Source organism: Poecilia reticulata, linkage group LG14, assembly GCF_000633615.1.
Source record: "Poecilia reticulata strain Guanapo linkage group LG14, Guppy_female_1.0+MT, whole genome shotgun sequence".
NCBI classification, from domain to species: Eukaryota; Metazoa; Chordata; class Actinopteri; order Cyprinodontiformes; family Poeciliidae; genus Poecilia; species Poecilia reticulata.
Genome location: NC_024344.1, coordinates 9,390,451 through 9,404,140, shown reverse-complemented (window position 1 = coordinate 9,404,140; position 13,690 = coordinate 9,390,451). Strand labels below are relative to the sequence as shown.

The window sequence follows — 13,690 nt, the reverse complement described above, 5'->3', positions numbered from 1 at the left end:
ATAGATAGATAGATAGATAGATAGATAGATAGATAGATAGATAGATAGATAGATAGATAGATAGATAGATAGATAGATAGATAGATAGATAGATAATGATATTTGCTTTGATCTAAGCCCTGCATGTTTGTATAGAGTCAGGTGTGAGTGCATTTATATTGAAAAGCAGACAGGCACCTCTTACGTTTATGCGCGCTTGGTACTCGGCGCTACCGGCCGAGTTTCGTGCGACGCAACGATACACTCCCCCGTCTCGAATGAGTGGACTGCTGACGTTGACGTGAGACACGGTCAGGCCGTCGGACAGGGTGTACTGGCTGGTCTTGTAGGTAGAATCTCGCACCACGGGCTCATCGTCCAGAGTCCAGGTGATAGAGGGCGGTGGGGCTCCTTTGGCAGCACACATGAGGGAGAAAGGCTCGCCGGGGTTCACCACCCGCTCGCTGAAGGAAGACACAATACGAGGAGTACCGTCTGAGAGGGGACAGAGAGGATAAGTGGAGATGGAAAAAAAAGCCGTGATTAAAACCAATTCATTTTTGTAGACATCTCTTCTTATTAAGCATCCTGCCGGCCTTTGTCCACGCACCCTCTAAGAGAATAATGGAAAAGTCCTGAGCTGTGTGGCCCTTTCGGGAAGCAAAGCACTGGTAGGCTCCGGAGTGGAACTTCTGAGCTGCAGTGATCTGCAGCGTGTCGTTGTGTTGTCCCTGTATGGAGATGTGCTGGTCGGGAACAATAGGCTCAGTGTTCCTGTACCAGCTGATGGTGTATTCTGGAGAACCCTCCACGGTGCAGGTGAAGTACAGGGTGCTGCTGATTCCTGTTTTCAGGTTCTTGGGAGACAGCGTCACTCGCAGTGGATCTGGAAAAACATTTTAAAAAAATAAGCATGTGATGACAGAATGAACTTCCTGAAGGTGAGACCAGACATGCAAAGCAGAACAATAAAGCTATTCCTTTTTGTTGTTTCTTTTATGTTGTCTTTATAGAAAGTAAACACTATCAGTCAATTGATTATGACACAACCAATCGGTTAAGACAATACATACATTACAGTTCTTAAATGTTCCTTTTATGAGTGCTATGAGTGCTTTTATGAGTTTACTAGTAAACTTAGTAAAAATATTAATTGCATTATTCACAAAAAAAAAGTTATACTATGTGATACAAAATTGGAAGATTTACCAATTTTACACCTGAACAACCCTGAAAAGGGATTGGCCAGTTGCAAAAAATAAAAATCTGATGCATTTGCAAACGGTGAGGTGTGTTCTTCTGTCATTTAATATGTTCTTTTAGGAAATATGGGTCAGGTCAGCATCTGGCTTCACTAGTAGTAACGCTAATGCTAGTGCTAATGCTAAAGACTGCTCACATCAAAATAATTTTGTCTATATTTGTGAAATATTTCCAAAGTTTGTGGGTTTCTTTCTCTTTCTCCCTCTCTCTCAGACACACAATAATAATAATAATAATAATAATAATAATAATAATAATAATAATAATAATAATAATAATAATAATAATAATAATAATATCTTGTAAAATGATACACAATATATCTTTTCATATGTGAAACAAAAAGAAAAAAGTCTGCTATTCTGAATCTTTCTGGAAAAAAAGTCAATAAAACATCATGTCATTCATTCTTTTAGTTGAGTTTTATTTGTAGTTACCTCTATACCATAACATGGAGACATTTTTTGTCATGCAAAAAGCTGAAACTTTGAGTTGTTTTTAAGAAAACATTATTTAATTTTAATTAATAGGATGGCTAAATGTATTATTTATCTGGAAAGTAGAAAAGATAAACTGTAGTCAGGTCAGAGCATGACAAACCAAAAAATGAGCTACAAAATCTCTGGTCAAGGATTCTCCACCAACACATTAAACATATTTATTTTAAATGTAAAAACGTCACTCAGACTATTACACTAGGCTAACATGATGACATGCTGATTTAAACGTACAGTAGGTGTTTACGGTTAGAGAGGGCACAATCAGCAGTGGTGACTCAATCAGTTCGACACACTCATTAAAAAAGCAGCTGGAGATATCTCTTCACATCTCTGTCCACTTGTGTGTTTATAAGTGTGCCTGTGTGTTAAGGAGAGTGCGCGCATGTGCGTGTATGTGTGCGTGTGTGTGTGTGTGTGTGTGCGTGTGTGTGTGTGTGTGTGTGTGTAAATGTCAGTGAGCAATAAGGCAGCTGGTGGTGTATGCTGGGGGGCATCGCTGCGTCTCCCAACCCCCCCTCTCACCCTGTCAGAGTCACAGAGTGTGCTGCCATGATGTGCCCACTGGCAAAGCCTACTGCCTTCCCATTCTCTCCCTCTGTCTCGCCTTCCTGCCTTTGTTTCTTTGTATACTTCTTGCATTGATCTAACCTGCTCTTATTATCCTGTTATTACATCGCAGATAATGTCATTCCAACACTGTCTGGACGTCCGATTGTCCCTTCTGTGACCCCTTGTCTTCTTTTCTATCTTCCTCAGCTTCAGTGTGTGTGTGATGGTGAATGGTGCTGGCAGCTTTGTTATGGAGTCACACTCCACAATTTACTGCCCCTGTCTCTCTTTTTGAGGGCTGATATGATGGGGCATCAAGCAGCTCACATACATTTGTTACCGACACACTCGAAGTGTGACCGCCGGAGAGTTGCGCCTCAAACCAAAAAGGAGACAGCTCAGAAATGTGTCCCTCTGCCAGGATGATTCACTCAGAAGACACGGCGAGAAACTGTCAGGTTATTTGTCGCCGAGCGCGTGTGTGTCACACACCTATTACGTGAAGCTGTCCAGACACCTCCTTTGAGCCAAAACTGTTGGTGACCTCGCAGGCGTAGCTGCCGCTGTCCTCCTGCCTCAGGTCGCTAATGGTCAGCCCAGTCAAGCGCCGGGTCCAGCGGGCGTCTGAGGGCAGCGGCCGACCATCTTTCAGCCAGCGCACGGTGGGGCTCGGGTAGCCGCCTGCTATGCATGGGAGCTCGATGCTCTGGCCGGCGTACACCTCCCCGGCTTGGAAACTGTCCAAGATGGTGGGCGAGGACTCGCTGGGGTCTGAGGGTAGAGGTTGGGTTACAATTACTGATGAGCTAAAAGAGGAAGTGAAACAAAACAGAAGTAAAATTGAAAAAACGGGTGCTCACCCATTACTGACAGCCTGGCTCCGTTGCTTTGCCGCGTCTCACCACTGTACTTATGCTTGGTGATGCAGCGGTATGTGGAGAGGGCGTCCTCTTTCTGAACATCAGAGATGTAAAGAGCTCCAAAGGAGGTCAGTGAGAACCTGTTACCTAAAGAGAACATTTCCACAGTGAAGAAATGATGACCACAAATCAATTCATTCTCATTTAAACACAAACTTAACAGCACACAACTATACATTACACCATCTCTACATAACAAAAGCTTATACTTCAAAGCACCGAAACAATTTTGGAAGGCCCAGACAATGATTATACAACTTTTCCAAGCTATAGATGTGGCGGCGACACTAATAGGGAGCCATGTTTGCTGTGATTAGTTTCTTTATAAACATCCGGTACAATATAAAACGTACTATTCCGGTCCCCCGTGCATTCTGGCTGTGGAACAAATACGTTGCGCTTATTGCTGAAGCGTGTTGCACTGAGAGCTAACAGCTGCCTGAACAGTTGTCTCTACCTGCCTAATGATGTCGCCTCCAAAAACCTGGCACTCGGTCAAGACCTGGAGGACAAACTTCGGTCACTTGAACAAAACAAATCGTCTCTCGCAATACATAACCCCTGCTCTTCTGCATAACACCACAATAACTAGTGTAATTCAACAGATGAAATGCTAAGCAGATTTTCAAGTGACAAAGCTGCCTCTTCTCATTTTCCCTTCAAATAATGTCATTATTTGTTTTTGTGTAAACCATGTGAGGTTTTGACTTGGTGGCTTGGCTCAAAAGGTTTCTCCACTATTCAATAACTTAGGGCAAAAGAGTGACTTTTCTTCAAATTTCCATTTTCCACTGCAAATACATTTTTCTCATAGCTGTGTGTTTCAGTGTTACAAAAACTTTTAGATTCTTTTTTTCCATTAGACTCCACTGAGCCTTTTACAAACAACAAAATAAACCCACTAACAATTTACAGATGTTTGCTTTGCATAGGCATCTGTAAGTTAACCAATTATTTTAAGACCTAAGATCACACAGGAAAACACAGGATAACATGAGACTACAGGGAGGTAGACTGTCCCCCAGTGACATCCTCTGTGCCCTCAGTCCTAGATCAATACAGAAGCCATTTAAGATGATCAATCCTGTAGATCAGGTCCATATCTTGCCCTCTTATTCAAATAACTGCATAGTCTTAAGTTATTTCTTTCTGAAACTCCCCTTTTCATCACAACAATGCTTCTTATTATGCCATTTACAACCATTCTTAGGAGCCTTGGACTGAAAAGTCGACCATATAATGAGTTCAGGTCATTGCTGCTGCCACTAGTCTGGAGGAACTACTGGGGACTGAAGCTCCATGGAGGAGCTTTGTTGAAATATGAGACAAACATTAAGGCACCACCCCAACGGTTGCCACGGCTCTCAAACATGCATGACAGAATCAAAGCAACTCTCTAGGTATGTTTTTGATGGTCAATAACATTATCATATAAAGTTCAATAACCCTCCCTTCAAGCTGCAAAAAACAAAATGATCCATATATTATTATAACTGCACTTTTGTAGTAGTTGCTTTTCTGCTTTAAAATAAAAAAATTAAAAAAGATTTTTATGTTTCCATGGTTCCCAAAACTATTCACAGACATGTCAAATTCAGAGACAAAGAAGTCTTTTTATTTTTACCAACACGCTTTTACTCACTGCTAGTAATATTGCAGCTTTCTAGTGACCTAACCAGAGTCCTGACTTTAATCTGATAGAAAATCTGTGGTTAATGATTAGGGTGATGGCAAGAAGGCTCTCTAACCTCAACGATGGGATTTTTCTATTTGTGATTAAGAAGGAAGAGAAGTAAATGTAACAACATGAAATGAGATCTGCCCATCATGCCGAACATCAGCATTTGTGAAGTCATCTTTAACATTTAGGGGTTGAAAATCTAAGCCAGTATAACTCAGTCCTGTTAATAATGATTGGCCCATTTTTGACGAGGACTGACTTTGTTTTTAACCTAGCAATTTTTAAAGTGCACATTTTCTAATGTTTACTTAAAAAAACCACAGCAGTTCCAGTCATCTTTAAACTCCACCACACTCCTCCATCATTTCTTCCTCAGTCGTCTTCATGCATCGCAAGTTTTGCTCAAGAAAAACTTGATTAAAAGAACCCCTTATTAATAAAGTTATAACAAACAACAAATTGAGTGTGACAGGTTTCAAAATTGATTTAATGCACTTGGTTTTAATTTGCAAACATTACGTATCACCTGCGCTTTTTAGCATCCGTCTGCTAGCAGCTGGTCGGTGCCCGTGTGTATGTAAAGTGTAAGTGTGCTCTTAAGTATCAATATTTGATCTGAAATTCCTGTGTTTGTCAGTCGGGAGGCTGAGGAGATGTGGTGGAGGTGGCAGTTAAGGACTGTGTATGTGTTTCCTCTCACAACATCATGACCTTAGAGGAGGCACAGGCTGCAATTTCACAGCAGCCTTTGTTTGCCCCCCAGAATGAAGCCTTACAGGATAATGAGCACTTTAAGGCTGCTACTCCCACAACACCGAAGACATGCCTGTCACAACACTCTGACACAGGCAGGGAGAGAGAGGTGCAGGAGAAAAAGGGGGGAGTCAGCTGGATCTGTCAAAGCCACACTTTTTGTCTCGGTCCCCAGGTCCTCTGCAGCGAGGCTCAATTCATCCCATCTGCAGCTTCTGAAACAATGCTGATTACACAACTCGTGTCACATAATCCCTCTCGCTCTCTCGCCGTCCTGACCGAGCGGTTTGCTCACAGAATCCGTCTTGAGTCTTGACTCCCGCCGACCCCCGTCTTTGTGTGAACTCTCATATCATCTATCTCTCTTATCTCTCTCGCTTATGCTAGCTCTCAGTCTCTAAGCAGAGTGTCAGACAGAGTAAAATATTAATTACTAAATCTGAAATCACGGTGCTCCCTCAGTTTTTATTCATGTTGACTTGACTGGTTAATGAGAAAGGGAGGCAGCATGCATCACACACACACACGCACACACATGCAGGTGCAGCAAAATGTGGATATAAAAATCTTGAAAGTGTGAGTAACTCTGTGTTTACTGAACAGCGAGGAAAATACCTCATTCACCAACATCGTTCACTCGATCTGGAAAGCCAAAAGACCCAATAAACTCTAAAACTAATGTGTCTGAAAGTCTGGATTTGTATCCAACCCCATTAGTCTGATGCCACAAATAAAATTCAGTGCAATTAAAACACTTCACAAGTTAACTAACTGGTAGCTGTGTAATTTACTCTCAATAGCATAAAGCCTCTGCAGAGGAAAATCCACAGAATGCACAGCAAGCATGTGGTAGAAGATGTTCTGGTCGCAGCCTTGACTTTTCAAGATTTAGGGAATTTAGGACGGACAAAATTGTGTTTATTTGCTAAATGATTTTGGTTATCTTCCCACAAGTCATTTGCTGGAAGTTTGACCCATTCCTCCTGACAGAACTAGACTGGCTCAGGATTCTAGCCCGTCTTACTCACACGTTTTATAGGGTGTACCTACAAAGAGACTAAAATCGGGGCTTTGTGTGTATTTCATAAAAATCTGACGCAAGGCAATTTGTGTCCCAACTTTAACATCCTGGATGAAGTTTTGAGAAGTTATTATTTTCCTTCTTTTATGAGCTGCACTAATCCCCCTGGAGTAAAATACGCACACAGCATAATGCTGCTACCTCCGTCCTTCACAGGTGGAATGGTGTCAGGTTTGCAGGAATGATATGATGGCTGGACGTCAACATGCTATCTATTTCTTGTTTGAACAGATGAACGTGGCATCTTCAGGTGTCTGGAGATTCTACTCAAGAATAAACTCTTCTCCTTAAATCTTTAGATTTTTCCACGAGGAATAAAGCTCCTCAAATGTTGTGAAATAATTAAAATCTTACAAAGCAATGACGTTACTATCTAGGCTGTCTTAAACTGACATAGTAATCTTAATAAAATAACACACTGCATGTGACTATGTGGTCAAAACTTTACTTCACAAACCTTAAACCCCTGAAGAAAGACTCACAAATAACCAAAACAGCTGCGAGGGACACACAGACTAAAACGATTTGTCAACAACAAGATGAGTCTTTAAAAAATATTTTCGGTCCTAAAGAAGCTCTTTGAAAGCAGCCGCGTTGCCCTAAGGAAGTCGACATTGTTGGATCTCGCCAGAGTTTGGTCAGCTTCAGTGAGATGCATTCATGGAAAAAAGATAAGCAAAATTGCTCATGATTCCTGCATGCAGATGGGCGCCAGATGGGAGCTAGTATTTCAGCCTCCTAATTCCAGCCGCTGCTCCAGAATACCCAGAAGTGTTTCGTAATGCCATAATAATAGCTAAACTTTTGAATAAATTCAGATTTGTTGCAATTCGCTCACTTGTTTTCCATGAAAAATATTTTTCAACTATTTTTCAATTTTTCACCTTCCTAAAGTCTTTCAGGAAGGTGAAACGTTGATCGTATCGGACCAGCTTTACTTATAGGGCATTTTTAAGCACCCATGGGACCAAAGTGCTGCTAGCATTATGAATGATTGAACACGTTTGACAGGAATAAATGTAAAAAATTCAAAAATAAATGACACACATGCTCATTTTGCCTTAAACTGTGCCTCAATTTGCAATGAATCAAACAAATAAAGTGTAATCTGCAGACCTGTTATAACTGGGGCATTTATGTAGGATCCACCTGGTGTTTGTCCAGGACCTACTCGTTGTTCTCGTACTGGATTATACGTACTGTTAACATTCATTACTCAAGCTGATGTTTTTGTTTTGTTTTGTATGCAACAAAATGGCAGCCAAGCAGTGACATAACAGTAGTAACCTGCTGCAAGAAGGAGTTTTAAAGTAGGGGAAGGTAAATGGGAGATATTACAAGTATAAATGTGTAAGAGAGAAAAAAGAGAAAAAATAAATTAATAAAAGCATGACTTTGTCTATAAATAGAGCGTATACTGTAGCCTTTGTGGGTCCAAAGGTGTGCATGCAGCGAGTGTGAGTTAGGAGCAGCCTCATTTTCTCACATGCAAATGAAGGCGTCGGTGCAAAGATAACGAGGCCCATATTTCCACCTCCTCAGCGGGGCCATTATTTATTGATGTTCTGCATCTTTCCCCCTCCCCTCCTACTCTCGTGCTTCCTTCATCCTCTCTCTGTTGCTAGGGCCTTCTCGCCGCCATCACGTTCAGATTTCAGCGCACTTCCACCAATTACTAAATCATATTTTGTAGTGCAAATCGCTTGAGGATGACAGCGACCGTGTAACCTTTGTAGTTTTGGAAATGCTTCGGAGGCTGCCGAGATGAAAACGGTGTCAACAGGAAGTTGCTCTAGATAAATTTATAGCAGCTTGAAGCTTTATTACCAAGTACTTTTGTTAAGAAAATATGGAAAATAGCACAATGTAGCTTCATGCTGTGTTTTTCTCCAAAGGTCGAAGTGCAGTTTGCAAATTGTAAATATGCTATTTAGACTAGATCAAGTGATTTTAAAATAAAGGTCTGACTTTTTATAGGTCCCCTCTGCATGGACTCTGTGTCAAATCAGGCTGGAAAAGGCTAATGAGTTATTGAACTCCCACTCCTGTTCCTTTTTCTGGTGGATCATTACAACCTGTTCCCTGGGGTCCGCATCTTACTCAACACAGATTACAGTCAATGACAGTAGTTCATTCCCTAGAAGGCCTCTCTACTTTAAATTATAATGCTTGCTAATTAAGACATCAAAGGACAGCGAGAAGATTCAAAGGTAGCAGAAGGTCAAAGGTTTTGCAAACGGAGGACACAGATCGTGTTTATCAAAACATTCATAATGCTTTTGTTTACATTTTCTTACTACCGAAAATCTTCATGCATTTTATAGGGATTATACCTGATGCACCAACACAAAGCAGACAATTATAAAGAAGAAAGAAGATAATACGTTACGAATTTATGAAAATAAAAATCTCTTGCATTTAATCAAACTACCATTTGCTGGAACTGCGTCTTTAACATTCTTACTGCACATCTACATCTTGATTTTAAAAATATGTGGCTCAGTCCTATTGGATGGATAGAGTCCGTCAACGTCAGAGTATTTGGGTTTCAGGTCGGGCTTTGACTTCGATTCTAACAGAATGTATGTAGGCCAAAAAGTTCAAATGAAGCCTAGGCGAAAATTCAGCCTGGAAGACTATTATATTCATCCCACCTGCCCAACCAAGATGTCGTCCTGCACCTCGATTCCAGCCAATTGGCGATGGTCTCCTCCTCCAATCATCAAGCGTCACTCCCTTGATAAGGTCCAGCTGTTCACCGGCGTCCGCTCGTTGGCTGAGCTTCAACCTTCCTCCACCCCTCCTCCACCATCAGCCCAAGACTTCTTCAATGTCCATTCAGTCTCCACCATCCTCTCCACCACCAGTGTCCGGGTCTCTAATTTTCATACACAGCGGCTCATTCTCTCTGACAGCAGTTTTCAGCGCAACGTCTTCCTCCTGGGTCCGAGCACCAAAGACTTTCATTTGTCAATTAAACTTTCTAATACCACTCTCTCTCTCTCTGTCTCTCCAGGTTGAATTGAGAAACGTCTTCCACATATTTGCAAACAGGACTTTCTGTGGCTTTATTTCAACAGTGGCTTTCTTATTGACGTTCTTCCATAAGGGCGAGATTTGTGGAGTGCAAATCAAGTCGACAGATACTTCTGAGGTGTGGATCTCTGCAGCTTCTCCACGGTTACCCTGGACCTGTTAGCTGTTTCTTTGAAGCTCTCCTGGTAGGATAAGTTGGACAACCGTACTAAGATTTTGCAGTCGTCCGACACCACTTTCTAATGATTTAATAAACAATACTCCATGAGATTCCAAAGTAGCAATTAAAAAAAAATAATCTAACCCTAATTTGAACTTTTGCACAAGTTTCTCCCTGATCTGCTGTAGTCTCTAGTCTTCATGATCCTGTTGTTCACTTGTGATCTACAACAAACCTCTGCTGCCTTCACAGAGCTGCTGGAATTAAATTGAACTCTTTTTACTAATCAAGGGCCTCCCGCCTGCAATTTGCTGTTATGGATTTTAATTATGGGTATCAAATTAAAAGGGGATAAATGCAAATGCCCACAGGTTTTTTTGTTGTTAAAAAAATAATAAAAGCAATAATAAAAGCATCGTCAGTTTGCTTTCACTTCACATTTATGTGCCGTTTTCCGCTTTCTGTTAGTCCAAACATACAGTGAAGTTTCTGTATGCTAAAAGGTGCTTTAAATATGGTTTACAAGGCGCTCTATTGATGAGATTACAGTTTTTTTTCAGAATAGGACACGTTTACACCAAAAATACTTTATGGATATTGTCTCCATATTCTGTCGTCTGTTTTCTCTAGTTTATTCTTAAAGCACAGCTGTTGTTAAAGCCTCAAGAGTGGCTTAGAGTGCAGTTAAGATTTTTATATTTCAGCAAAAGTCAAACAAAAAATAAATGCACTTGCTGCAGATTATTTTTTTTTTAATTTTCAGCGTCTTTTCAACACATCGGAAATAGCTCTGCTGGATAAAAACGCTTTGAGTTTGAATGTGAAAATATAGTCAACATTCTAAATGTGACTTTATCAAAATTGTGCTCCGCTCTCCTGCCTTATACCTTTTGCTCTGAGCGGCAAGTTGCAGAGAAGAATTTGAAAGAAGGTGAGAAGACAGAAGGAAGGAGGAGCAGATCAAACACTTGTGACTGTCACCGAAAGGAGACAAAAGGAAAGAAAAAGCATGCAGCATATTCTGGAGATATTTCCCTGCAGTGCTGGAATACGCTCGGTGCCCACAAATGCTGACATGATGCACACGCTCAGAAACACCAAACAAGCTTAAAATATACCCAATGTTACTTACCCAAATGTATTTATATATTTAAATGCATGTATATTAGCACCAAAAAGTGGATGATAAGTGTTGATTAATCAGAATGAGAGGGGAGAAAGGAAAGATGGGGAAAGTCAACGGAAAGATGGAGGGCTAGCTAAGGGGGGATGCAACAGTGCATGTCTCTGTTCCCCATTTATGCAAAAAAGGAAGTTACATCTAAATTCAGAGCAAGAGCACACGGCAGCCTGTCTATGCTTCTCTCTCTTTCTGCTGTGTACATTTAAAGATCAATGCAGATCCAGGTGGTTGCCATGAAATATATGCTTTCCTGCATGATTCACTAGATGTCCACTAAAATATGGCCAGTAGCTGCAGTTGGATGATTTCCAGCTTTGACTGGTGGGTGGCTTGTCGCAAACTCAAAAATCCCGCCTTTTTTCAACCTTTGAATGCACCACGTCAACCCGTGCTACCTGGTTGCAGAAAAAGCGACGCTCTTCAGTGTAGACATGTGTTCCTGAGAGAAGTAGTATTTGTAGAATCAGTGAGGTGTTTAACATTGATTCATTTAGGTGGTGAAATAGTGACACTTTGAACAAATACCCAGAAGGTCCAACATATTACAACAAAAAAGTATTTTCACCAAAACCACACCGAGGCAGCTGTTTAATAAACACCAGCTCTGCTCACTGCAGAAGACAGTTTAAAATGACAACTTTGTAATAATTTGTATTTAAAAAAAACAACAACATGATTTTATTGTGAATGTTTGATGTTTCCACTGCATCCAATATAATTTATTAACCTCACATGACAGGAAGGCTGGAAAAAACACATTTTCAATGCTTTTCTTGCGTTTTCATACATGACTGTACAAAAATTACACATTGAAAATTGACCGCAAATTTTGATTGGCGAGTCTCACACTGGTCTGCTTTTATTTCACAGTCAAATCAGGTCTTACTTCCACAACCGATGCTCAACAACTCTGATAAATGAGGGTCCATTCTGCTGCATTGCTCTAGCAAAAGAGACTTTGTTACGGCGGCCAAACCATTCCTACGGAGCATGAATCAACATGCCAGTTAAGTCCAACACAGCATAAGGAACGTCTGAATCTCAGCCTTCAGCTCTTTCCTTTTTCTCAGCTCGCCTCTCTGTCACTTGTTCATTTTCTGGAAGAGGGTCGGTCGAGTTGCTGGGAGAAGCCGCGGCTCTGTCATGTTTTCATTAAAAAGCTACGCTTCACTGTCTAATCCTAACTACTGTCCTCTTCCCTAACCAATTCTGACTGCTTACCTCATCTTTCAATCATAAGTGCCCTGCCTCTTGCCTACGTGTGATCTCTCGCACGCCGACTCTAGGCGAGTGCGGAGGATGCTCGAAAGTTGAGCCGGACAAACGTGGGAGCGGAGACGGGGCGGGGTGGGCGACACGGACAAGGAGCAGAGTCCGGTTTCTGCAGCAATGAGACCTCGTCTCTTCTGCTCCACTGGATCCTCTGTCCCAATTTGCCCTGTGTGACTTTAAACAGTAAACACTGGGGGAGGGGACGGAGCGGAAGGGTCTGTAAAAAGTCTGAACGGATCACTGAGGACAGAATTAAAACCAGCTGCATTCGCGAGATGCACACAGCACAGAGCCACAGCAAGGACTGCGTCCCATCCCGACCAGACAGCCTAAATGGACCAACCCAGATAGAGACCGCGGCAGGGAGATTAAGAAACAGTGGGAGCATCAGAGGAAACGAGGGATGGAGGGGGAAGAGGCTGAGCGGATGGAAGAGAAATAGGGAGAGATGTAGAAATAGGACTCCATTATTCATGACGTGTGTTTCATGTGCTGGGTGACATCTGGGACAGCAGTGATAATGAGAGTCCCACGAGACAAAAAAAACTACATACACACACATCCTAATACACAGAATCACACAGACACGTGCTGCCACAGTCCACACACCTACCCTCTGCAGGATGTCCCATTAACTTCTACTGAACTGTTAATTGTCTGTGCACCAAAATCTAAATTCGAAAGGAACGCAAGACTTTAAAACTGTGCGGCAAAGCAAGCCCCGAACAGCACAATATGCTCACTTCTTCACCTCATTTTATCTAGTTTCAAATAAGATAAAGAATCCGCAGTTTGTTTATGTCTTTGTCTGATTGTGTGTGTTTGTGTGTGTGATGCAGTGTAGTCCAGCTTAGCCCATGGCCTGGGGCAGTGAGCTGCATTAGCAGCACTGAGTGAGCCGCCTGGTCTCTCCCTATTAGAGCGCTGGTGGCAGAGGAGTGTCACCGCCCAGCGAAGAGACACGCAGGACGACAGAGAACATAAATACCGCTAGACACACACATACACACATGAATACAGACAGTGACACACCACAGAAGGACAGCTAAATGACTCTCGATACAAACAGGACCAACGGGTAATATAAAGAAGTTTTTTCTTATACGGGATACAATTCTGAGTAAAAGTAATAGTTTAGTTTTCTGTGGAGATGCTCTCCTGCCTGCCATCACCCTGATATTTAGTTCTTGCCAGAAATTCCTCATCAGATTCAAGTCAGGACAGGGCTCTGGTTTTCAAATGTAGAAAATAGTATATGTTGGTAAAAAGATTATCTTAAACATAAATCTGTATCAATAATTTTCAGCAGTATA

General features: G+C 41.7%; 1 protein-coding gene across 2 annotated transcripts in view; it reads right to left on the bottom strand.

Moving 5' to 3' along the window:
- Positions 1-13,690, bottom strand: part of LOC103475741 (Down syndrome cell adhesion molecule-like protein 1 homolog) — a 70,998-nt gene that overhangs the window by 29,815 nt on the left and 27,493 nt on the right. For both annotated transcript variants that reach the window (XM_008427582.2, XM_008427583.2), the window contains exons 4-7: positions 3,152-3,298; positions 2,784-3,062; positions 590-865; positions 178-474 (exon numbers count right to left, since the gene is read on the bottom strand). In XM_008427582.2, the coding sequence (XP_008425804.1) occupies positions 178-474; positions 590-865; positions 2,784-3,062; positions 3,152-3,298 (999 nt within the window). The remainder of the gene's footprint in view (positions 1-177; positions 475-589; positions 866-2,783; positions 3,063-3,151; positions 3,299-13,690) is intronic.